The sequence below is a fragment of the Mytilus trossulus genome, chromosome 10 (genome assembly GCF_036588685.1).
Source record: "Mytilus trossulus isolate FHL-02 chromosome 10, PNRI_Mtr1.1.1.hap1, whole genome shotgun sequence".
NCBI classification, from domain to species: Eukaryota; Metazoa; Mollusca; class Bivalvia; order Mytilida; family Mytilidae; genus Mytilus; species Mytilus trossulus.
The window spans coordinates 48,760,276-48,778,328 of NC_086382.1; the positions used below are offsets into that span (position 1 = coordinate 48,760,276).

The 18,053-nt window shown below is 31.9% G+C and overlaps 1 protein-coding gene across 1 annotated transcript; it reads right to left on the minus strand.

Annotated features, from left to right (window-relative positions):
• Positions 1-793: 793 nt before the first annotated feature.
• Positions 794-14,393, minus strand: LOC134687537 (uncharacterized). Its single transcript, XM_063547910.1, has 10 exons — positions 14,297-14,393; positions 12,689-12,754; positions 9,241-11,289; positions 7,660-7,803; positions 7,197-7,298; positions 6,064-6,228; positions 5,330-5,445; positions 4,375-4,585; positions 2,578-2,850; positions 794-1,268 (listed from the first exon to the last, which is right to left on the minus strand). Exons 2-10 carry the CDS (start codon positions 12,741-12,743, stop codon positions 859-861), a joined length of 3,525 nt encoding a protein of 1,174 aa, XP_063403980.1. The 5' UTR covers positions 12,744-12,754; positions 14,297-14,393; the 3' UTR covers positions 794-858.
• Between the last annotated feature and the right edge of the window lie 3,660 nt (positions 14,394-18,053).

Here is an 18,053-nt window from a genome sequence, read left to right on the forward strand (position 1 = left end):
TTGACTGACGGAAACTTCGTAACATGAGGCATCTATATACAAAGTATGAAGCATCCAGGTCTTCCACCTTCTTAAATATAAAGCTTTTAAAAGTTAGCTAACGCCGACGCCGAGCACTATCTCTATGTCGAGCTTTCTGCATAGTTGCAGTCTCGACAATAAAATCAATCTTGTTTGGTGGCCAGGTGAGACATTTACTCTTTTTGATGTGTATAAAATGCACTCGTTCTTAGAAGCACCCTCTTATCATCTGATAGTATCATAGTATGTCTTGGTAATTAATAGACTGGTTAACCTTCCTAGACATTAAATTATAAATCTTTGAGTGGACATATTTTTACCTCACCTGCCCTTACAGGTGGTGCCAGCTTTAGCAACTATTTGGAATATAAAAATAAAGACATGGTGTTTAATTGCCAATGAGATACTATACAACAAAGCAAAAAGACATGGATTTATGCAATTATAGACTTTCTTTAAATACAAGGTTCCTTTCAAGTGTATTACACCTGAATGTATTACCGTCATATATATATACCAACAAAGGGTGTACATAAGCAATGAAAATATATTTTTAAGGAGTTCTGAGTCTTTGAACTTATGTGAGCATGCTCTCAAATGTTCTTTAACTTGTGGATGAAATCAGCTTGCATAGATTAATCATTCTCTATCTGCAATAAAACAAATTTTACCACATTCTAATTAGATCTGGTGACTATTGCCTTTATTGGCAAGTGTAGACAAATTGGAATCAGTCACTTAGGCTACTCTTATTTTTGTTTAAATTTCAGACTCTTCAAAAGATAGTTTTAATGACAATCATATAAAATTAAAACATTTCATATAAATATTGCACAATTAAGAATTCAAAATGCCCTTCAGATCAACATTATTGAGTATTAAATCCTTTTCTTCAAAAATCTCATTCCTAGCTTGACACTTCTCCATGTGTCTCTGTAGATGAAATTTACGTCCGAAAGTTTTCATACAAAACTGACATTCAAAGTCTCTCACTCCTGTGTGAATCAATAAATGGCGTTTGTAATTCTGAAGTTTGTAGAAAACTTTCCCACACTCCTCACATTTGAACGTTTTTTCTTTCGTGTGCTGATATTCATGTTGTTTCCTGTCCCCTTCACGTGCGAATGTTTTATCACAGAAATAACACTTGAGATTCTTTTGTCCAGTATGTATCAGAAGATGTGTTTTTAGATGAGCCTTTTGTCTGAACGTTTTCTGACATATGTTACAGGTAAATACCTTCATACCTGAAAAATAAAAGTATTATGTTATGCTTGTGATAATTTTTGAAGTTTGAAGAATTGCGAGATAATTGCAGGTCTTTGATATTATTATATTATTATAGATGATAGTTTAGGCAATGTGTAAAAAGACAACTGTTCAGCCATTACTGTTAATTTACACGGTAAGGTATTTGCCCCCCCCCCTTTTTTTGGACGATCAATGCATTTGAATGGGGACATGTAGTTGGACACCCCCTCTTTTGTCCTGGGTTAGAACCCCCCTCCCCTTTAAAAATTGCTGGATCCACCCATGCAATAGGACATTGGCAATGAACAAGTACAATAGTTATGTTCATGCAGTAATCTCAATAATTATCTAGGTTAAAACTGTAATTTGGTATAAAATTTTAGAAACTTGTAATGTTATAATGAACTGGTGTACATTTATCAAGTTTCAAGTTGATATGACCATAACTTCTTTGTTACAGACTAATGCATAGACAAGTAAATATATAACATATTGAGTAAACAGGGCATACAAATTTAGAAAAATGCAATAATGGGATACTTGCAACCAATCTAACAGTTAATTGTTCCTTTGAAAGTTTTTGTTGATTGCAGGTCTTTGATAGTCTCTACTAAATTCATACATAACTTTTATTGACTTTGTCCATTTTCACTGAACTAGTTCACTTTTTTGTTTACAGGCCAGATGAAACACACCTCAGAGTGTTGGATTTTCTCACTGTGTTGAAGACCCCTTGATGGCTTTGGTCTGTTTTCTGATTTGTTGGGGTTTGTTCTCTTTGACACATTCCCCATTTCCATTCTAAATGTTTGGACTTTTTACAGATGAAGATGGTACAGTTATACTGAAATCTAGATGTATTTTGACTTTGCGTCCTTGGTTTGCTGCCTCATTGGCATATGCCCTAAATTTCTTGTTTTCATATTTGTATAAATTTTAACAAATCTTTTTGATTAACCAAACTCACTATTAGGTATCTAAAATTATGATGTATCTAAAATTTGATATGTTTAACTTATCTCAAAATTATCAAGAGTATATCTATTCTTACTTACTGTGGATTCATTATTATTCTTTGGATACCAATTTTCGTGGATTTTAATAGTGTGAACAGGTGAACCACAAAATTAAATTCTCAACAGATGACAAATTGTCTTAAGGCTTGTATAAAAACTTTGGCTACACCATGGATTTAAATGTCCAGGAATATGCAAATTTTCCTTCATTCACAAAAATTGGTGCCCACGAAAAATAAATGGATCCACAGTACAAGTGAGTAGGTCGAATTTGTTGTGTAATACATACCTGTATGAACTTTCAGATGTACTTTAAGGTTACTGCTATCATTGAAGGTCTTGTGACAGACATGACAGATATGAGGCTTGACTCCCATGTGTAACATTGTGTGTCTTTTTAATGAAGACAAGGAAGAGTAGAGGTGATCACATATGTGACATTTAAACTTCTGGTAATGAGGATGTTCCTTCATGTGAAGTTTTCTTGTGGACTTGTCGATGAACACTTTACCACAAATTGGGCACTCTGACAGACTAGCTTCACCTGGTAGGCAGGGATATCCTATAATTAAAAAAAAAGGATGCAATTAATATTTATTTGCAAATCCAACTATATTCTATATAATTACAATTAATCAAAAATATATTAAAAACAGATGTAAATTCAAATGGTGAACAATAAAGAGTGTTCTCGCTAAGGATTTTTGAAGGTGAGTCCAGGGACTCGTCATTTTAGGCCATGGTGAGTCCAACAGCAAGACTAATATATTTCATTGCAATATTATATGTTATTCAGGTCTCAGACAGGGTATATACTGTGACATTCCCGGCTTAGAGTTTATATCCCCTGAGCCGAAGGCGAAGGGGATATAAGCCCTAAGCCGGGAATGTTACAGTATATACCCTTTCTGAGACCTGAATTACACATATATTATGGATTACCCTGACTTAATGTTATTTTCCAGTGAAGGTTTTTGTTCACAACACATATATAAGTTGAAAACGCTAATATGTTCGGCATACGTGAAAGATTTTCTAATTTGCTGTGATTATAATTTTATCGTGTATGTAATAATTTATAATAACACTTTTAACATTAAATTTAAGTATTAAAAGTGTAAATTGCTTGTTTTTGTATCAAAAATGTATTATTGACTGAAGCACGTCATTTTTTTCCCTCTGAGAGCCTCTAACAATCTGATAGCTTTTGACTACGTCACATAGTAACCCTGTTAGGATGACGTTTTTGAGGTTCCAATTGGGGATAAAAACGTCGTATATACCCCAGCAGTTTCCTGAATATACACTGACATCTCTGTGTTGTTATCCAATCACAAACCCGACACATTTGTAATCCGTAATATAAAGTAATATTTTATCCACCATGGTGTAACAGATCAATGAAATGACATTAAATTTAGATTACTCCTTAAACTTTTGCTCTAAAATGATGATATTTGTGTTTAATTGTGTTCAGTTTATACAAAATTTTTAAATCTTGATGCATCTGTGGACTCACCAGTTTTGAAAATGGTGAGTCCAGATAGATTTGGATGAGTCTAGGACTCATGGACTCGCCTTAGCTAGAACCCTGAAAGAAATTCTTATAGAGCCAGTCAAAATTACCCTTTGTTTGATGCTAGGGCAACAATAACAAAGAAATGTATTCTGTCCATTATACAACACAAAATTTTGGCAACCATATAAAAATTTCAAATATATGTACCAGTATATATGTCTATGTTTTATATGTATGTACATAAAGTGAGAATTTGATAAAGTATTTGTCTTGTGAATCTTGTCTTGTCTTATTAATAATAATGTTAATTGATATACTGTGGATTCAAGTTTTTTTTTTGTGGGTACCAATTGTTGTAGATTGAGGAAAACGTCCATATACGTGTAAATTTAATATGGCTGTTTTGGCAAAGCAGATTTCCTTAAAAGATATGTAAGTTATTGAACATTTTAATTAGTGGCTTCCCTGTACCCACAAAATCCACAAAAAATTGGTATCCAACAAATGCTAACAAAACCACAGTGTAATATAAAATCTTCCAATGAAAGAAATACCAGCTAACAATACCTGACAAAGTGGCATATTCTTTTGAGAACCAATACAGTAGCTCCTGACCACAGAACACTTCCTTGGTAGTGAAAAAATAAATATGTCTGCCTAACTGATGTGCTATGAGATTCTGGGTTTTCTCACATCGTGCTGGCTTCAAAAACATCATCCAATTACATTCATTCTCATCACTTCCATCAATCATCTCAGATCGGGTTTCCAAAAATATCTAAGGAAAGGAAATATGAAATGTATAAGTCTAAAATTTGGAATTTTGAATTCATATTTATGCTAAAAATAAAAATGTGACTGTTTCCGTCTGCAACTGTTCCTGAAATAGTCTATAACATTTATGAGATCAACAATGCAAAGGTTTCATTATGCATAATGTTTTATAACATTTTAAATTATTTCTAACAGTTCGATTCATCACATAGCTAGACTAGAGGAGTTGGCTTCCCCATGTGGTGAAAGTGACAATGTTTCCAAATTTTCATTGGGAGTCAAAAATATCTTCTTTTTCTAACTAATGACCTAAATTCATTGTTTTACTTTTTCTTGAAACACTGTCAGACCAATTCACTATTTCAGATAAAACAGCAACAAATTACGTTATATTAGAAAATAAAATATACAACCTAGACTTCCATAATTTGCACAATTGAAAATAACTTTTTCCCACACACATGTGAAAATAACACTAAAATATCTCAAAAAGTAAGACTATATCTCTATTTATATATTAAGAGAGTATGTCAACATTCATTTTTTTTCAAAATTATAAGGAACCAATTAATTAAAAGATCTTAACTGTAATGTTCACCCTTAAAAAAACAATAGTTAGGTCATTTAGAGTTTGAGTATAACAAATACATGTATTTGAATGTGTGTGTTATCTATATTTTTCTTAATCTGAAAACAAACATGAATATTTTTTTTATACCATTGGACAAAACTGTCAACAAAAACAAACCTTCCAAGCAGGAAAACATTGAACAGTTTCTGAATTTCTTTCACATTCACTTTCAATTTTACCAGCCAATGGACCAAACTTTGTGTGAGCTGGGATATTTTCTTTGGTCCACACTCCTAAAATGAAAAACAAACATTACACTATGTACACTATGACTCATTATTCGAACGTTCCATATTCAACATTTCTCACTTCAAAAAAATCCTAATGAACACCAACATTATTTGTTTTTTTTACTTATTTTGAAATGTAAAAAACTTTAAAAAAAAAAACTAATATTTTTATCTAACTGGAAACTGTACACCTTATTTCTATATTCAAACTACCTTTTTCTACAGTTGTGAAAAAAACCTTAAAAAAAAGTTAGTGAAAGGACTTTTTAGAGCTGAATGGTGTTTCCTGATCAATGTATACAAAATAGTTATAGCTACATTATTTGATCTCTGGTCCATAGTTGTCTCATTAATTGGCTATCATAACTTATCTTCTCATTTATATACAACCATAGGTGACCTTCGGCTGTTTTCTGCTCTTTGGTCAGGGAGTTGTTCCTTTTTTATCACATTCCCTATTTCAATTCTCAATTTTTTTTCAAAGATACAATACAATCAAGACATAAATCATACTCAACAATAAAAAAAAAATCAATTATATTTTGTTTGTTTAAAACTTTCTTATTTCTATAATCTTAATGTTATAGTATCAGAGTATCTAATATCTATTGGTTTACAAACCCAAATAAACATTATATCCAAATGTTGATGTAGGCTGTAGGGTCAGACAACTAGGTATTGATGTTCTGGCTTTAGACAATATTGGAGTATCTTTTATATGATTGTAGCCAATTTTATGAAATTGACAATCTTCATTCAACATGGCTGCTTTACAGGATAGGCAATCTGAAGTGACAATTTTGGAACTCATATTAATTATTAAACAAGCATGAAATAACTAAACAAAATTACCTATATATTGAACATATCAAACATCTTATTTTTGAAAATCTCAAAAGGAAATAAATAGTTACTAACTTATAAATAACATGTTATAATTTCCTTTTTTGTACTTTGACAAAAACTGATCATGAGAGGGGGATTACTGGGTAAGGTTGTGTCGTCCTGAATTAACCGCAACATAAATGCTGAATACTTTAATTTTAAACAAGAATGTGTCCTCAGTACACGAATGCCCCACTCACACTATCATTTTCTATGTTCAGTGGACCATGACATTGGGATAAAAACTTAAAATTAGAAAGATCATATCATAGGGAACATGTGTACTAAGTTTGAAGTTGATTGGACTTCAAAAACTACCTTGACCAAAAACTTTAACCTGAAGCGGGACAGATGGACACACAGACCAGAAAAACATAATGCCCCTCTACTATCGTAGGTGGGGCATAAAAATTAAAAATAAAGAGTTCTTTCCCAGATTCCAATAAATTAACCATTGATTCCCAAGTTGTAATAAGTGTAAATCCTTAATTCTTGCAACAATAAAGACCCAATAATCCTGATGTTCCAAAAAAGGTCACTATCATAGTGTTACATAAATGTGTTTTCATTGTTTGCTATGTTCTAAAATAAGGCTATCGATGGTCTATTTTTAAAACTTTCCTGGCATTTGGTTAAGTCCTTTTTTTAAAGCTTGCAGTCTCTCAAAACTGATGGATTTATGAACAATGACATTCATATGGGTAGGCACTCAAGTTTTCATTTTTGTTTGTGATAGATAATATTTCTGTTACATTTTTAATAGCTAGCCTCCTAAATAATTAAAAACAGAAAGACAGATATATATAAAGAGCGTCAAGCAACAGTTACGACTTTGCAACCAAATATTGCTAAAATCTATGTAAACTTACACTGTTTAAACATATTTGGGACATCAGTGAAATCTTCCTCTTGGTCTTGTGTTAGCAACATTTGTGCCTTTAATGTGTTTGATTCTGTGATATCTTGGCAACCTGTTATAAAAAAAAAAGAGCATCAAGTAGGGCAAAAGTTTCAAATGCGAACTTTTGATCCATTCAGAAATTTTACCCTAGTAATTACATTACAATGTCTTATTGACCATGTGACTGAGTGATGTATAGTTCAATTTTTTTTAATTCATTAATTTCTACATTGTTTATACTTTATAAGGAATGTAAACCTCAAGATGAAGATATATATACTATAAGGTTTTTCTGAAAAAAAATCTTTTGCTCTTCATCATACATTGCTTATTTTAAATCATCTCATCTAAGGTGGAAAGTCGTCTCATATGCAATCTTACCACATCTTCTAATTTTTACATAGAATCAAAATAAATGATTATTAAATTACATGAATCATCTGTAAGGTGCATTGTATCATGGTTCACTAAACCTTCCTCAAGGTTATTTATTGTTACAGATGAACTGTCACCTCTTGAATTCAGAAAGTCAATGCTTTTGTTGTACAGGAAATGTTGCTCCTCATAAAGTGCTTCTGAAAATGTCAAAGATATTCATATATGTATAATTTGATTTTAAGAAGAGCATTTAGAGTGATATGATCAACAGTGTTAAAGATGCATGGAAAAAAACGATATCAATCTTGGCAAATAACAAAAGCCAATGTGTAATATATTTTGTATACAGAAACTTAGAAGTGATGGCACAATGTGGATGAGTTTGTTTAAAATTGTTTGATATTTTTGCAAGTTTCAATATTTCCATGGATAGGTAATAATTTGTAGTTAAGCCGTGAGAGTTGTGTCCCTTTTATGATGATGATGCATATTTGTCATGTGATGTTATCTTCCTTTGAAATAAATGTGTTATGGAAATAGATGTGTTTTTATTGCTCTTAAGGATGTACACCTCTGAGGAGCCAAAAATTTCTAGAATTAAACTTTTTTTCTTACCCTGTTTTTTTGGTTCATATGACTGTAAAAAAATAATTGGTGAAGAAAAAATCATATGGTGGTGCACTTCTTTCTTTGCTACGGCCCTTTGAAAGTACCCAATTTTGATGATTTTCTCATTTTTCATCAGTTTTTACCTATTTTTGGGCTATAATCATGAAAAAAATCACATTTCCACAATTAAACTTTTTGTCATACTTTCAATAAAGATAAAGGGGACCAATCTGAATAAATTTGAATTACAAAAACTATAGGTAGGTGTTAATATAAGAAAGTTTTATCATATTTTGATGCTTTTTTGTGCCAAATTTACCATGTTGTCAATTTTGTAAATTTGTGATTTTTCTCCGTTTTAAGTACAAATTGCATATTTTTTCAACTTCTTTGTTATAAATGTTTGAAAACATACATATCTAAGAAATTTGAAAAGAAAAAAGGGATGTGCGATGTATATGTTTCTGGTAAAATAATTTTTTGTATCCCTCACCCATTTTCTCGAAATTTTGGCTAAAAATACTGACTTGATTGGTAATAAAATTTGAAAAATTGATTACTCAAAAACTACTCATTGGAAATACCCAATTTTTTCAAATAGTTGAGTTTGATTACAACATTTTTTAAATTCATTCATATTTTCCACTTGTACCGCCTGTTTTAGACATAATTCCAGAACGAGATTTCAACGAGACTGAACGAGACTGAAATGTCAGAAGAATACATCCTTAAGCAAATATAACTTTAGCCGCATGGGGAGGCAAGTACATGTCCCCCCATGTACGTAACACTCAATTTTTTATTTTTTTTCTATTCCAAATGACTTGTTTAATTATTTTTCTTCTTCAAATGATTCTTTTTAAATAAATAGACTTATTGAAAGATATGATAATTTCATTAATTTTGCCAGTGATACCAGTATATCATTACATCTTGTATTTTAAAGTATAAATATAAAATCAAAATGTTTTATATTTTTTTGTACTTTCACAAATTAATAAAATATGGAGATGCTCTAAACATACCAGACTGTTCAGACAAAAATGCTTCATCCACCAATCTATCACCAACATGCCCTATCTGGTTCCCTCCAGTCATGTCAGACTCATTTATTAAGTTACCGTCAACATCTATGCTATTCCTGATAGTTTGATTTGGAGTCGTCTGTTGACAAGTTCTGCTATCACATGCTAAGTTTTGAGCAATGTCTACAGCTGAATTGCAAGATAAGATGTTTTGATCAACTGGATTATCATTTTGATGATCTGATTGAATTGGATTAATAGGAAGTGGTACAAAGGAGTATGGGATATCAGGTAATTGATTAGAACCAGTTATATCCAGTATCGGTTGGTTAAGACCAGATCCAATTTGAGCATGGCTAGAACCATTTTGCACAGATGTACTCATAATTGGTGAATACAGTTTTCTAGTAGCATCCAACTGGCCTTGTAAACTAGATATTAAAGAACTTAAAACTGATTGAATGTGTTGATAATTAACTGTCACATTTTCTCCACTTGTAGATTTAATCAATATAGACCCTGGCTGTCCTGGTTGCTTTTCCTGTTGCAATATTGTAGTTGGTTCAAAGGCAGTCATATCATTTTGCTGTAAACCAGCCACAGGTATCTGCTGATTTGTTCTACTGTTACTATCTTCAGTGTGATGGACTTTTTCAGATTTATCAACTTCTGAAGACAGTGTCATTTCATTTTCTATCAAAGGTAAAGAATGTAAGGTAGATGACTGTTTGTTAGTGACAGATAATTCTGTATCTTTCCCATGTTGTGTTGATTCTGAATTAACAAGCTGACCAATCAGTGAAGTGATAACAGACAAAGAACTTGGTGACAGCTGAGTGATATTTGGTGTGGTCTGTATCCCTGTTGCACTTGACAAAGTTAGTCCATTTTGAACTGAAGGCAAACCAGGCAACACATTGCCAAATGGAAGTGAAAAGTTGTTCATGCTTGGAACTGATGTACTGGTACCAGACATATGTGCAACTGTTGGTTGTAAATTGGTAGCATGTGGGTCCTGCAAAGATTGAACAGGCTGAAAACCAGCTATTGGCATGAACTGATTGAGAGATTGAACTGATGGTAATGCAGAAATGTTCCCTGCAAGACCTACAGTATTGAGACCAGTTGTTGTAGATCTGGACAGGGCAGGATTGGTCACTGGATCTGACTGTAAGCTAGATACAGATGCTGATGGTATTACTTGTTGAATCAGGTTTGTTACAGACACCCCTGTCATTGGACTGCTCATTTCTGTATGGGTATTAGACATCATGTCTTGAAGAAGAACTTTTCTCATTAAATTAGAAGCATATAGTTGAGAAGGTTTGTTTGATGATGCTAAAGTTTGACATACTGAAGTACTGTTTTGAACACCTAATGTATTTTTAGGCAAAGTTGTTGCTGAGTTTGTAATAGAATTTTGTCTTTCTGGTGATGTGCTATTGCCAGGTATATGATCTACCTCTTTTGGTGCTATTGGTACCAGTGAGTGTTTATCCTGTCTTGTTTTAACTTGATGTGACAATAATTGTTTGATCTTTTGACTTTTCTTAGATGTTCTTGGTTGATTTTTTCCAGATCTGGATTTAGACTTGACAGAGGTCATGGGCAAACATCTAATTTCTGTATTACCAATACTGTCATCTGTCTCCTGTATATCATTAGTACTAGATTCATTCTCATCTTCTAAACCTTTATCCTTTAAATCATCTGGTCCTAAATCTTTGTGTATAGACTTAGAAACTGCCTGAACTGCTTGCATCTTATCTGAACACTCCTTGTCATGAGGTAGTAAATATCCGATACTTTCATTCCAATTGATGTTCTGGCTGTGGTTTTGTTGGTGTAATGTAGCTAAAAGTTGTGCCTGTAACTGTTGACTGTCAGGTATCTGGGGAGATAGAGGTTGTTGACTATAAGTGACTGACTGTACTTGTTCTGATAGCTGGGATGTGTATAATGGAGTATCAGTTGGTATGGATGCCAGAACCTGTGATAGAGCTTGTAATCCACTTTGTTGAATCAGTGGTAATATAGGTGGTAGTGTACCTGAAAAAGTAATATCACTAAATTGAAAACCAGTCACTGATGATTTTTATACTACTGATAGTGGTATTTTAAAGGAAGATTAGAGGATTGACTGTTTAGTTTAATTTAAACATATTTATTTATAGTGGATTGGGATCTGTGAATAATAACTTTAGTATCAGAGTCCCAGTGGCTGAATGATGATTGATCACACCTACATGTACATATACAGATTACAATAAACAGATCATGTCCTCCTATGTAACCATTCAAACATAGCTAGATAGTGGTTTTTTTTAAATGACATGGTGCTTTCCTTCCATTAGATTTCTTTTCCAACAAAAGACTATTTTATTGGTAGAAAAACTGTGTGAGTACATGTGAGAGTATAACATGTTTCAGTTCATTCTGTTACAGCTGATTCCCTAATGCTTACAAAATAAAATTTTGGTTGGCTTGCAGCTGTTGAAAGTTGCTTGCTTTGTTTGTATAATTGTTTATACAAGCTTTGTAAATAAGATTGACATCTTCAAACAATATATATAGGCATAGTTTAACCTGTATATATATTATATTTGAATTCAATTGGATGTTGTCCTAAGATGATTGTACAATATACAAACAAAGCAAGCAAGCTTACCAAAGTTTTGCTCTACATGCATTAGGAAATTAGCTGTATTTCACTTCATAATTTTCAAGTTAAAAGATGTATCTTAATGATACACTTGTCATTGTTTTGAATTTTAGACATCACCCCAATATGACCTTTCTTTTCAAATTAACCATTCAATCATATTTAGGACTCAGATAAATATCATTGTTTGTACATTTATACATATCTCAACCAAACACTACAATTCAGTGTACAATTAGGAAAAAAATTGCACTCTATCATGTCTATAATATATTTAAGTGAATTGAATAAGTTTTCATAGCTCATTACCTTATTTTTAACTTTTCAGGATTGACAGATACACATGATGTATGCCATTTTGAAATCTTGAGTGAGACTTGACAAGATGCACACAAAATATATATTGTAATTTAATATAATTTAATTTTGGATGTAACATGTCTTCTGATTGGCCGTAAGTGTTTTGTCTATTAGCTCATTGACATAATTTTGTCATCACCATTTTTTCATGATTCATTGGGGCTTCAAATGGAATTTAGAATTAATTATAAGGAATGACTAGTATTTTACTGTCTATTCAAATAACATAAAAAATGTGTTGCACATTTTAAAATAACTCACTACACAGGTTATTTAGTGTACACCACATTTTTTATATTATTTCTTTAGAGACAGATAAAAACATAACAGTCATTCCTTAAGTAATAGAAAAAATAGCAATTTTGAATTTTGCATTTAACTTCATTAGAATTTCAGTGATCTACAAAGATTAGGTGTGTTACATACCAACTCCTTCTAGTTTCTCTGTCTTTTCATCTATTTTACCAGTCAGTGGACCCATAGTAGCTGTGTCTGTAATCAAAAATAAGGATATGACTATACAAATCCTTGGTTAAACAGTTTGACAATTAAACAATTATCCAACAGAGTCAAAAAGATTTACAAATCTAAGACTGGGAATATTTGCGTTACATGTACCACGATTTTCCAAGGATTACAAGAACTAATTAAAACATGTATCTAAAGGACAAATTGATTTGTCTCGAAAACATAGTGTTATACATGTACTACTTAAAATAATATTTAAGTATACAATTTTAAGATATTAGTCATGGTAACTCAATAAAAGTGCAATTTTACTTCAGGAAAGCTATTTGCATGTCCTGAAAGTTATATGTAAATAACTTGTTGAAAACAATATTGCGGACCTAATTATTCAAAAGGTAGACAACTATCAAATTTTGCATACCAATCGATTTCTTGTACTTATATTGAATATTGACAAATGAATCGTCTCAGACCTTTCAATTTTACAATTTAAAACAGTAAAACACCATGTTAAATCATGTATTTGAGACAGATAAATTTGTCCTTGGGATATTTAATTGTTCTTGTAACCCAGGACTGCCAAGTCTCACATATTTAGCATGAGACTTACGCATATTCATGCTTTTATGGCAGCATATTCCTTTGATAAATGATCTATTGTTTTTTCTCTTTGATCTTTTTGATTTTGGCCAAATCTCATACATTTGCTTCATGAAAAGTTGGCAGAACTGGTAACCTCAGGAAATTGTGATACCCAAAATTTATATTTGCAATCTTATGGTTGTTTTTTTTTTTTGGTTGGCGTTGCTGTTCTTATGATTAATTATATGGGGACGTAGTCCCCAATAACAATAGAAAATTCAAAAAAAAAAAAAAATCGGGAAAATTTCCTGAATTTTTCATTGTACTAATGAATTCAAAATTGTTCAATTTTTTTATGTCATGTTTTGAAATCCCGGACCTGCGCAGAAATCTACAATGTACTTCCTTTTTCCTGTCTCGTTTGTATGAATCTTTGAGTAAAATAGATATTTATCAGTCTAGTACAAATAGGAAGGAACGTAATACCAATTTCATTTTTAATAATTCCTTGATATGAAAAAACGTTACCTCATGATAGCGTTTCTTTGTTTACATTGCATATGACGTCATAACTTAAATAACGTCACAACTAAAATCCCTAACAACAACAGAACCAAAATCGGAAACGTTAAGGTATTTCCGTTTCTTTTTTTTTTTAACAAATATGTAAGTTACAAAAAAATAATTCATACAGACTTCGTCCCCATTTACAGGTTATGCCTGCCTCATATTAATGTATAAATGAATCATGGTTCATACCAGGAACAAACATAGACCATACCAACATTCTCTATTTGTAATGTTTAATCATCAAAGACAGACATCAAATAATCTAATCATCAGTAATTTCTAATGAAGAGACATAATAAATAATTTGTTCATGGTAACTGTATTTACTAGGCCATATTTTATCAATTTGTAATATATTTATGTTTTCAGTATTTTGCTTGGATAATAACTGATAAGTATGGAGTCAATACATACTCAAGGATTCTGAAAAATGCTTAAAAAGGGTATTTTAAAATTCATTGTTTTGGCATTAAACATGAACCGGAAATTAATAGAACCATAAAATATTACAACAATTCCGGACGAACATAAATTATTTCCGTGCTTGTGTCAACGGATATTTGTTACACATAAATGATAAGAATGATAACAGAAGTTCCACTGGAAACTTACTTTCGTTACAGAAAACCATCAACATGCTGATGTTTACTTTCCAGCCTGGTAGACCGGTTTTGGATAAATTAATATGGATGTTTTTGTTTATCAAAACATGAATTCACAAAAAAATCTTGAGCAATGTTGATTTCAATACCTTTTGTTTGGTCATAACAAGGATTTGTATAGTAACTATACAAATCCTTGGTCATAAATTTAATACGAATTTTCATTTTATTTTTTCTAAACAAATTTTCTTTATTTTTTAATAGTTTGTACAATTTTAAGTTTTTTTTCAATATTGCTTTATATTATTTTCTTGGTTTAAAATTAAAAAAAAACTTGACTAAAAAAAAACAAGATTTATTTCAAATGTGGGTATCAAGGAGCACGTCATCGTGAGTGATAAGCTGGTTCTCGGCTGACTACTACACTTTGTTCATAGACGTTTGAGTGAAGCGAATACAAGCGGATTCCAGTTTACGTGAGTGAGTGCACCCTAGAAGGTTTCTGCAGTACCTCAGAACGTGTTTTAGTAATTTCAGAGCCTCGGGATTCTTTATGGGTAGATTTTGTAGTAGACTGACTGTTGTAATACCGTGATTATGCGATGGTATGACTATATTTCCATTTATTATCACGTTATATATTATGTTGTGATGTCTGTTGCACTCATACCTTGCCATCCGTCTCTGTACTGTTTTTAGTGATCTTATATGTTCATTTGTATATGAATCCAATATAGTACAACATTATTCTAACTTTGGTCTAATAAGTGTAAAAAAGAAGATGTGGTATGATTGCCAATGAGACAACTATCCATAAAACACTAATACGTGTTTGTTATGCTCTTTCTTTATTTGTTTGTGATTGGACTTTGAGATTTCTTCTGATGAAACAAGAATTTATTTGCTTTAGCAGCGAATTGTTAGATGTGGGTGTTCAATTTTAGGTCTGCTGAGATGGTGATAACTATTAAAGTATTTAGCCTTTAGAATTTCTTTTTGTTGTAATGTTCATGATGTTACACTTGTCTGGATGGAAATACATAAGCCTTGTTCCCATTTTATGGAAGCTTCTGTGTCTTCTTGAAGCTTGAGGCAGTTTTTTTGAGATATAATGTGTCAGTAGATTATACTGTCAACTGCAAAGAGTCTAATTTTGCTATTTTAAATGTATTCTGGGAGTTCATTTATGTAAACTACGAATCATTTCGGTCCTAGCACTGTACCATGGGGACACCCGATGTGACTGGTATTAATTTTTGAAGATGACATGTTTTCTTGAAGTACTGTTTGAGTTTTGTTTGAAGGATTCAATTCAGTTAATGATTTGATCTGTTATGCCAAAGTATTTCATTTGTATACTAGTATTAATCTTTTGTGTGGTACCCTGTCAAAAGCTTATAATTTAGTCTCTGGTATTTAGTTTATGAGAATACAAGATTCGTTCATGCAGAGTTGTTTCATTGACAATCATAACACATTTAAAAATATATATATATTATGAAAAAAACAACAGATAACCCGGCCAAACAGCCTCACTACGTCACACCACCCTTCGTTTTACTAAGCATTTTAAAGTTTTTGCTAGATATTGATATGGCAAAAATTGTTAAACATCGTTACATACAATGTAGGCAAATTGCGGAAATTTCTCGCTACATTGAAGACCAGTCCTGTTGTTGACCTTCTGCTGTTGTTTTTTTTCTACGGTCGGGTTGTTGTCTCTTTGACACATTCCCCATTTCCATTCTCAATTTTATTAACATTCTTATACATCTTCCATGACATACAGGAACATTTTTTTTCAAATAAGATGTTGGATTCATGTTTCCCCGTAATCATCAATTTTCACTTCCCCTCTGACACACAATTATTTTTCCAAACCATTAATTAAAACAAAATCCTCTCAACCTCCTCAGAAGACAGATAGTCAATACCTAAGAATATTTTGCACGACCAGACTTTTCTGGATATATAACGGTTTACAAATGAGAAATTATATTCACATATAACGGCTTTTTTTGCGCAGTACGCATAATTGTCAAAATCTGTAACGGACGATGATTACTTAGTTAACTTTGGTGTTACTTTTCTTAGTGCGATAATTATATTATTAGATTATATGGGGTCCTAATTGGATGTTGACTGCAGTGGCGGATCTAGAAATTTTCATAAGTGGGGGCCCACTGACTGGCTTAGAGGGGGCCCGCTCCAGTCACGCTTCAGTGATTTCCTATATAAGCAACCATTTTTTTTCAAAAAAAATGGGGGCCGGGCCCCATGCCCCCTAAATCCGCCTCTGGACTGTGACAAACAACTTTTAAAAGTGTGAGATGATCAATAAAAAAAAACATATTTTGTAGTAATTTTCTACAAGCATGCACTAGACAAACCTTTAAGGGGCACTTGCTGTCAAAATTATAAAAAAAACACAATTTGACTCGAATTCTCGTATTCGACTTATAACATACTCAAACGTATATCCAAATTAACAAAAAAGTATAAAATAAACAATATACGATCCTAAACTCAAACTTATGTATCAACATTTCGTGTGTGCCTTATTTGTAAAAATTCAATTTACGTTGAAGAAAAAAGACACACAACTATATATACAAACACTAGCCCATGAGCTCCTGATGTAAGACAGAATCATAAAGATTATGACGGAGTTACACAGATTTGTGAGCTCTTAACCTTCATCTATCATGGGACAATGGTGTAAGGTCGTGTAACAGTAGAACAAAGTGTTAAAAAGTAGTTGGAAATATCTAAATTCAATTGATTGTAAGGAATCTCATAAACAACTAATATAAAAACAACACACACAAAGCTCCGATATAAGAAAATTCGTTATCTAAAATCTTTTAAATAACTGTGGATAGATTGAAAGTTCAGAATGGTGATCGATATACTATCCTACATCCTGAAATCTGCGAGACGAATTCTTTTAGGAGTTATTGTCCTTAAATGACAAATTAAATTTTATCAATTAGTTTCCATTTTTGTCTATTATCTTGAAAACTATAACGAAAGAAAGAAATCGTAAATAGTAAAAACGATGAACAAGATAACAAATAAGTTAGCATGGTCAAAAATGTCAGTTAACCTTAAACACGAAATCTTAATTTATGTAGTTATAAATTACCTTTTTTTACCAATTTATTTTTTAACGTTTTGGTCAGGTATCTTGAAAATTATGAAAGATATAGAGACATCTTACAAGCATAAACGATTAACGGGACAGAATGAACAAGAGGTATTGCTCTTTGAAAATGATTTTATCCAATTTCTGGATACAGAAAAACAGTTAAAAAAAATCAACCAAAGACGGATTTTTGTCATAAATTACATCCTAGTCTACAATGTTGGAGAGTGGCCGTAGTTGAAAACGCCCGTAGATGCAGATCTTTAGTTCCTCTAGGTAAATGTCATAGTATAATGTTTGTTATTACGTCTACATTTTTCCGATCCGTAGGAAGCATGTATCATGATCGCTCAAAGCCATTCTATTGGTTACGTTAAAATATTGTAAGATCAAACTTTAAAAAAAACAGTTAACATTCCCGTTC

Coding starts and splice junctions, on each gene's coding strand:
- LOC134687537 (XM_063547910.1), bottom strand. CDS start 12,743: ATGGGTCCACTGACTGGTAAAATAGATGAAAAGACAGAGAAACTAGAA. Junction 11,290..12,688: donor AGAGAAACTAGAAGGAGTTG/GTATGTAACACA, acceptor TTACTTTTTCAG/GTACACTACCACCTATATTA. Junction 1,269..2,577: donor ACATCTGAAAGTTCATACAG/GTATGTATTACA, acceptor TTTATTTTTCAG/GTATGAAGGTATTTACCTGT.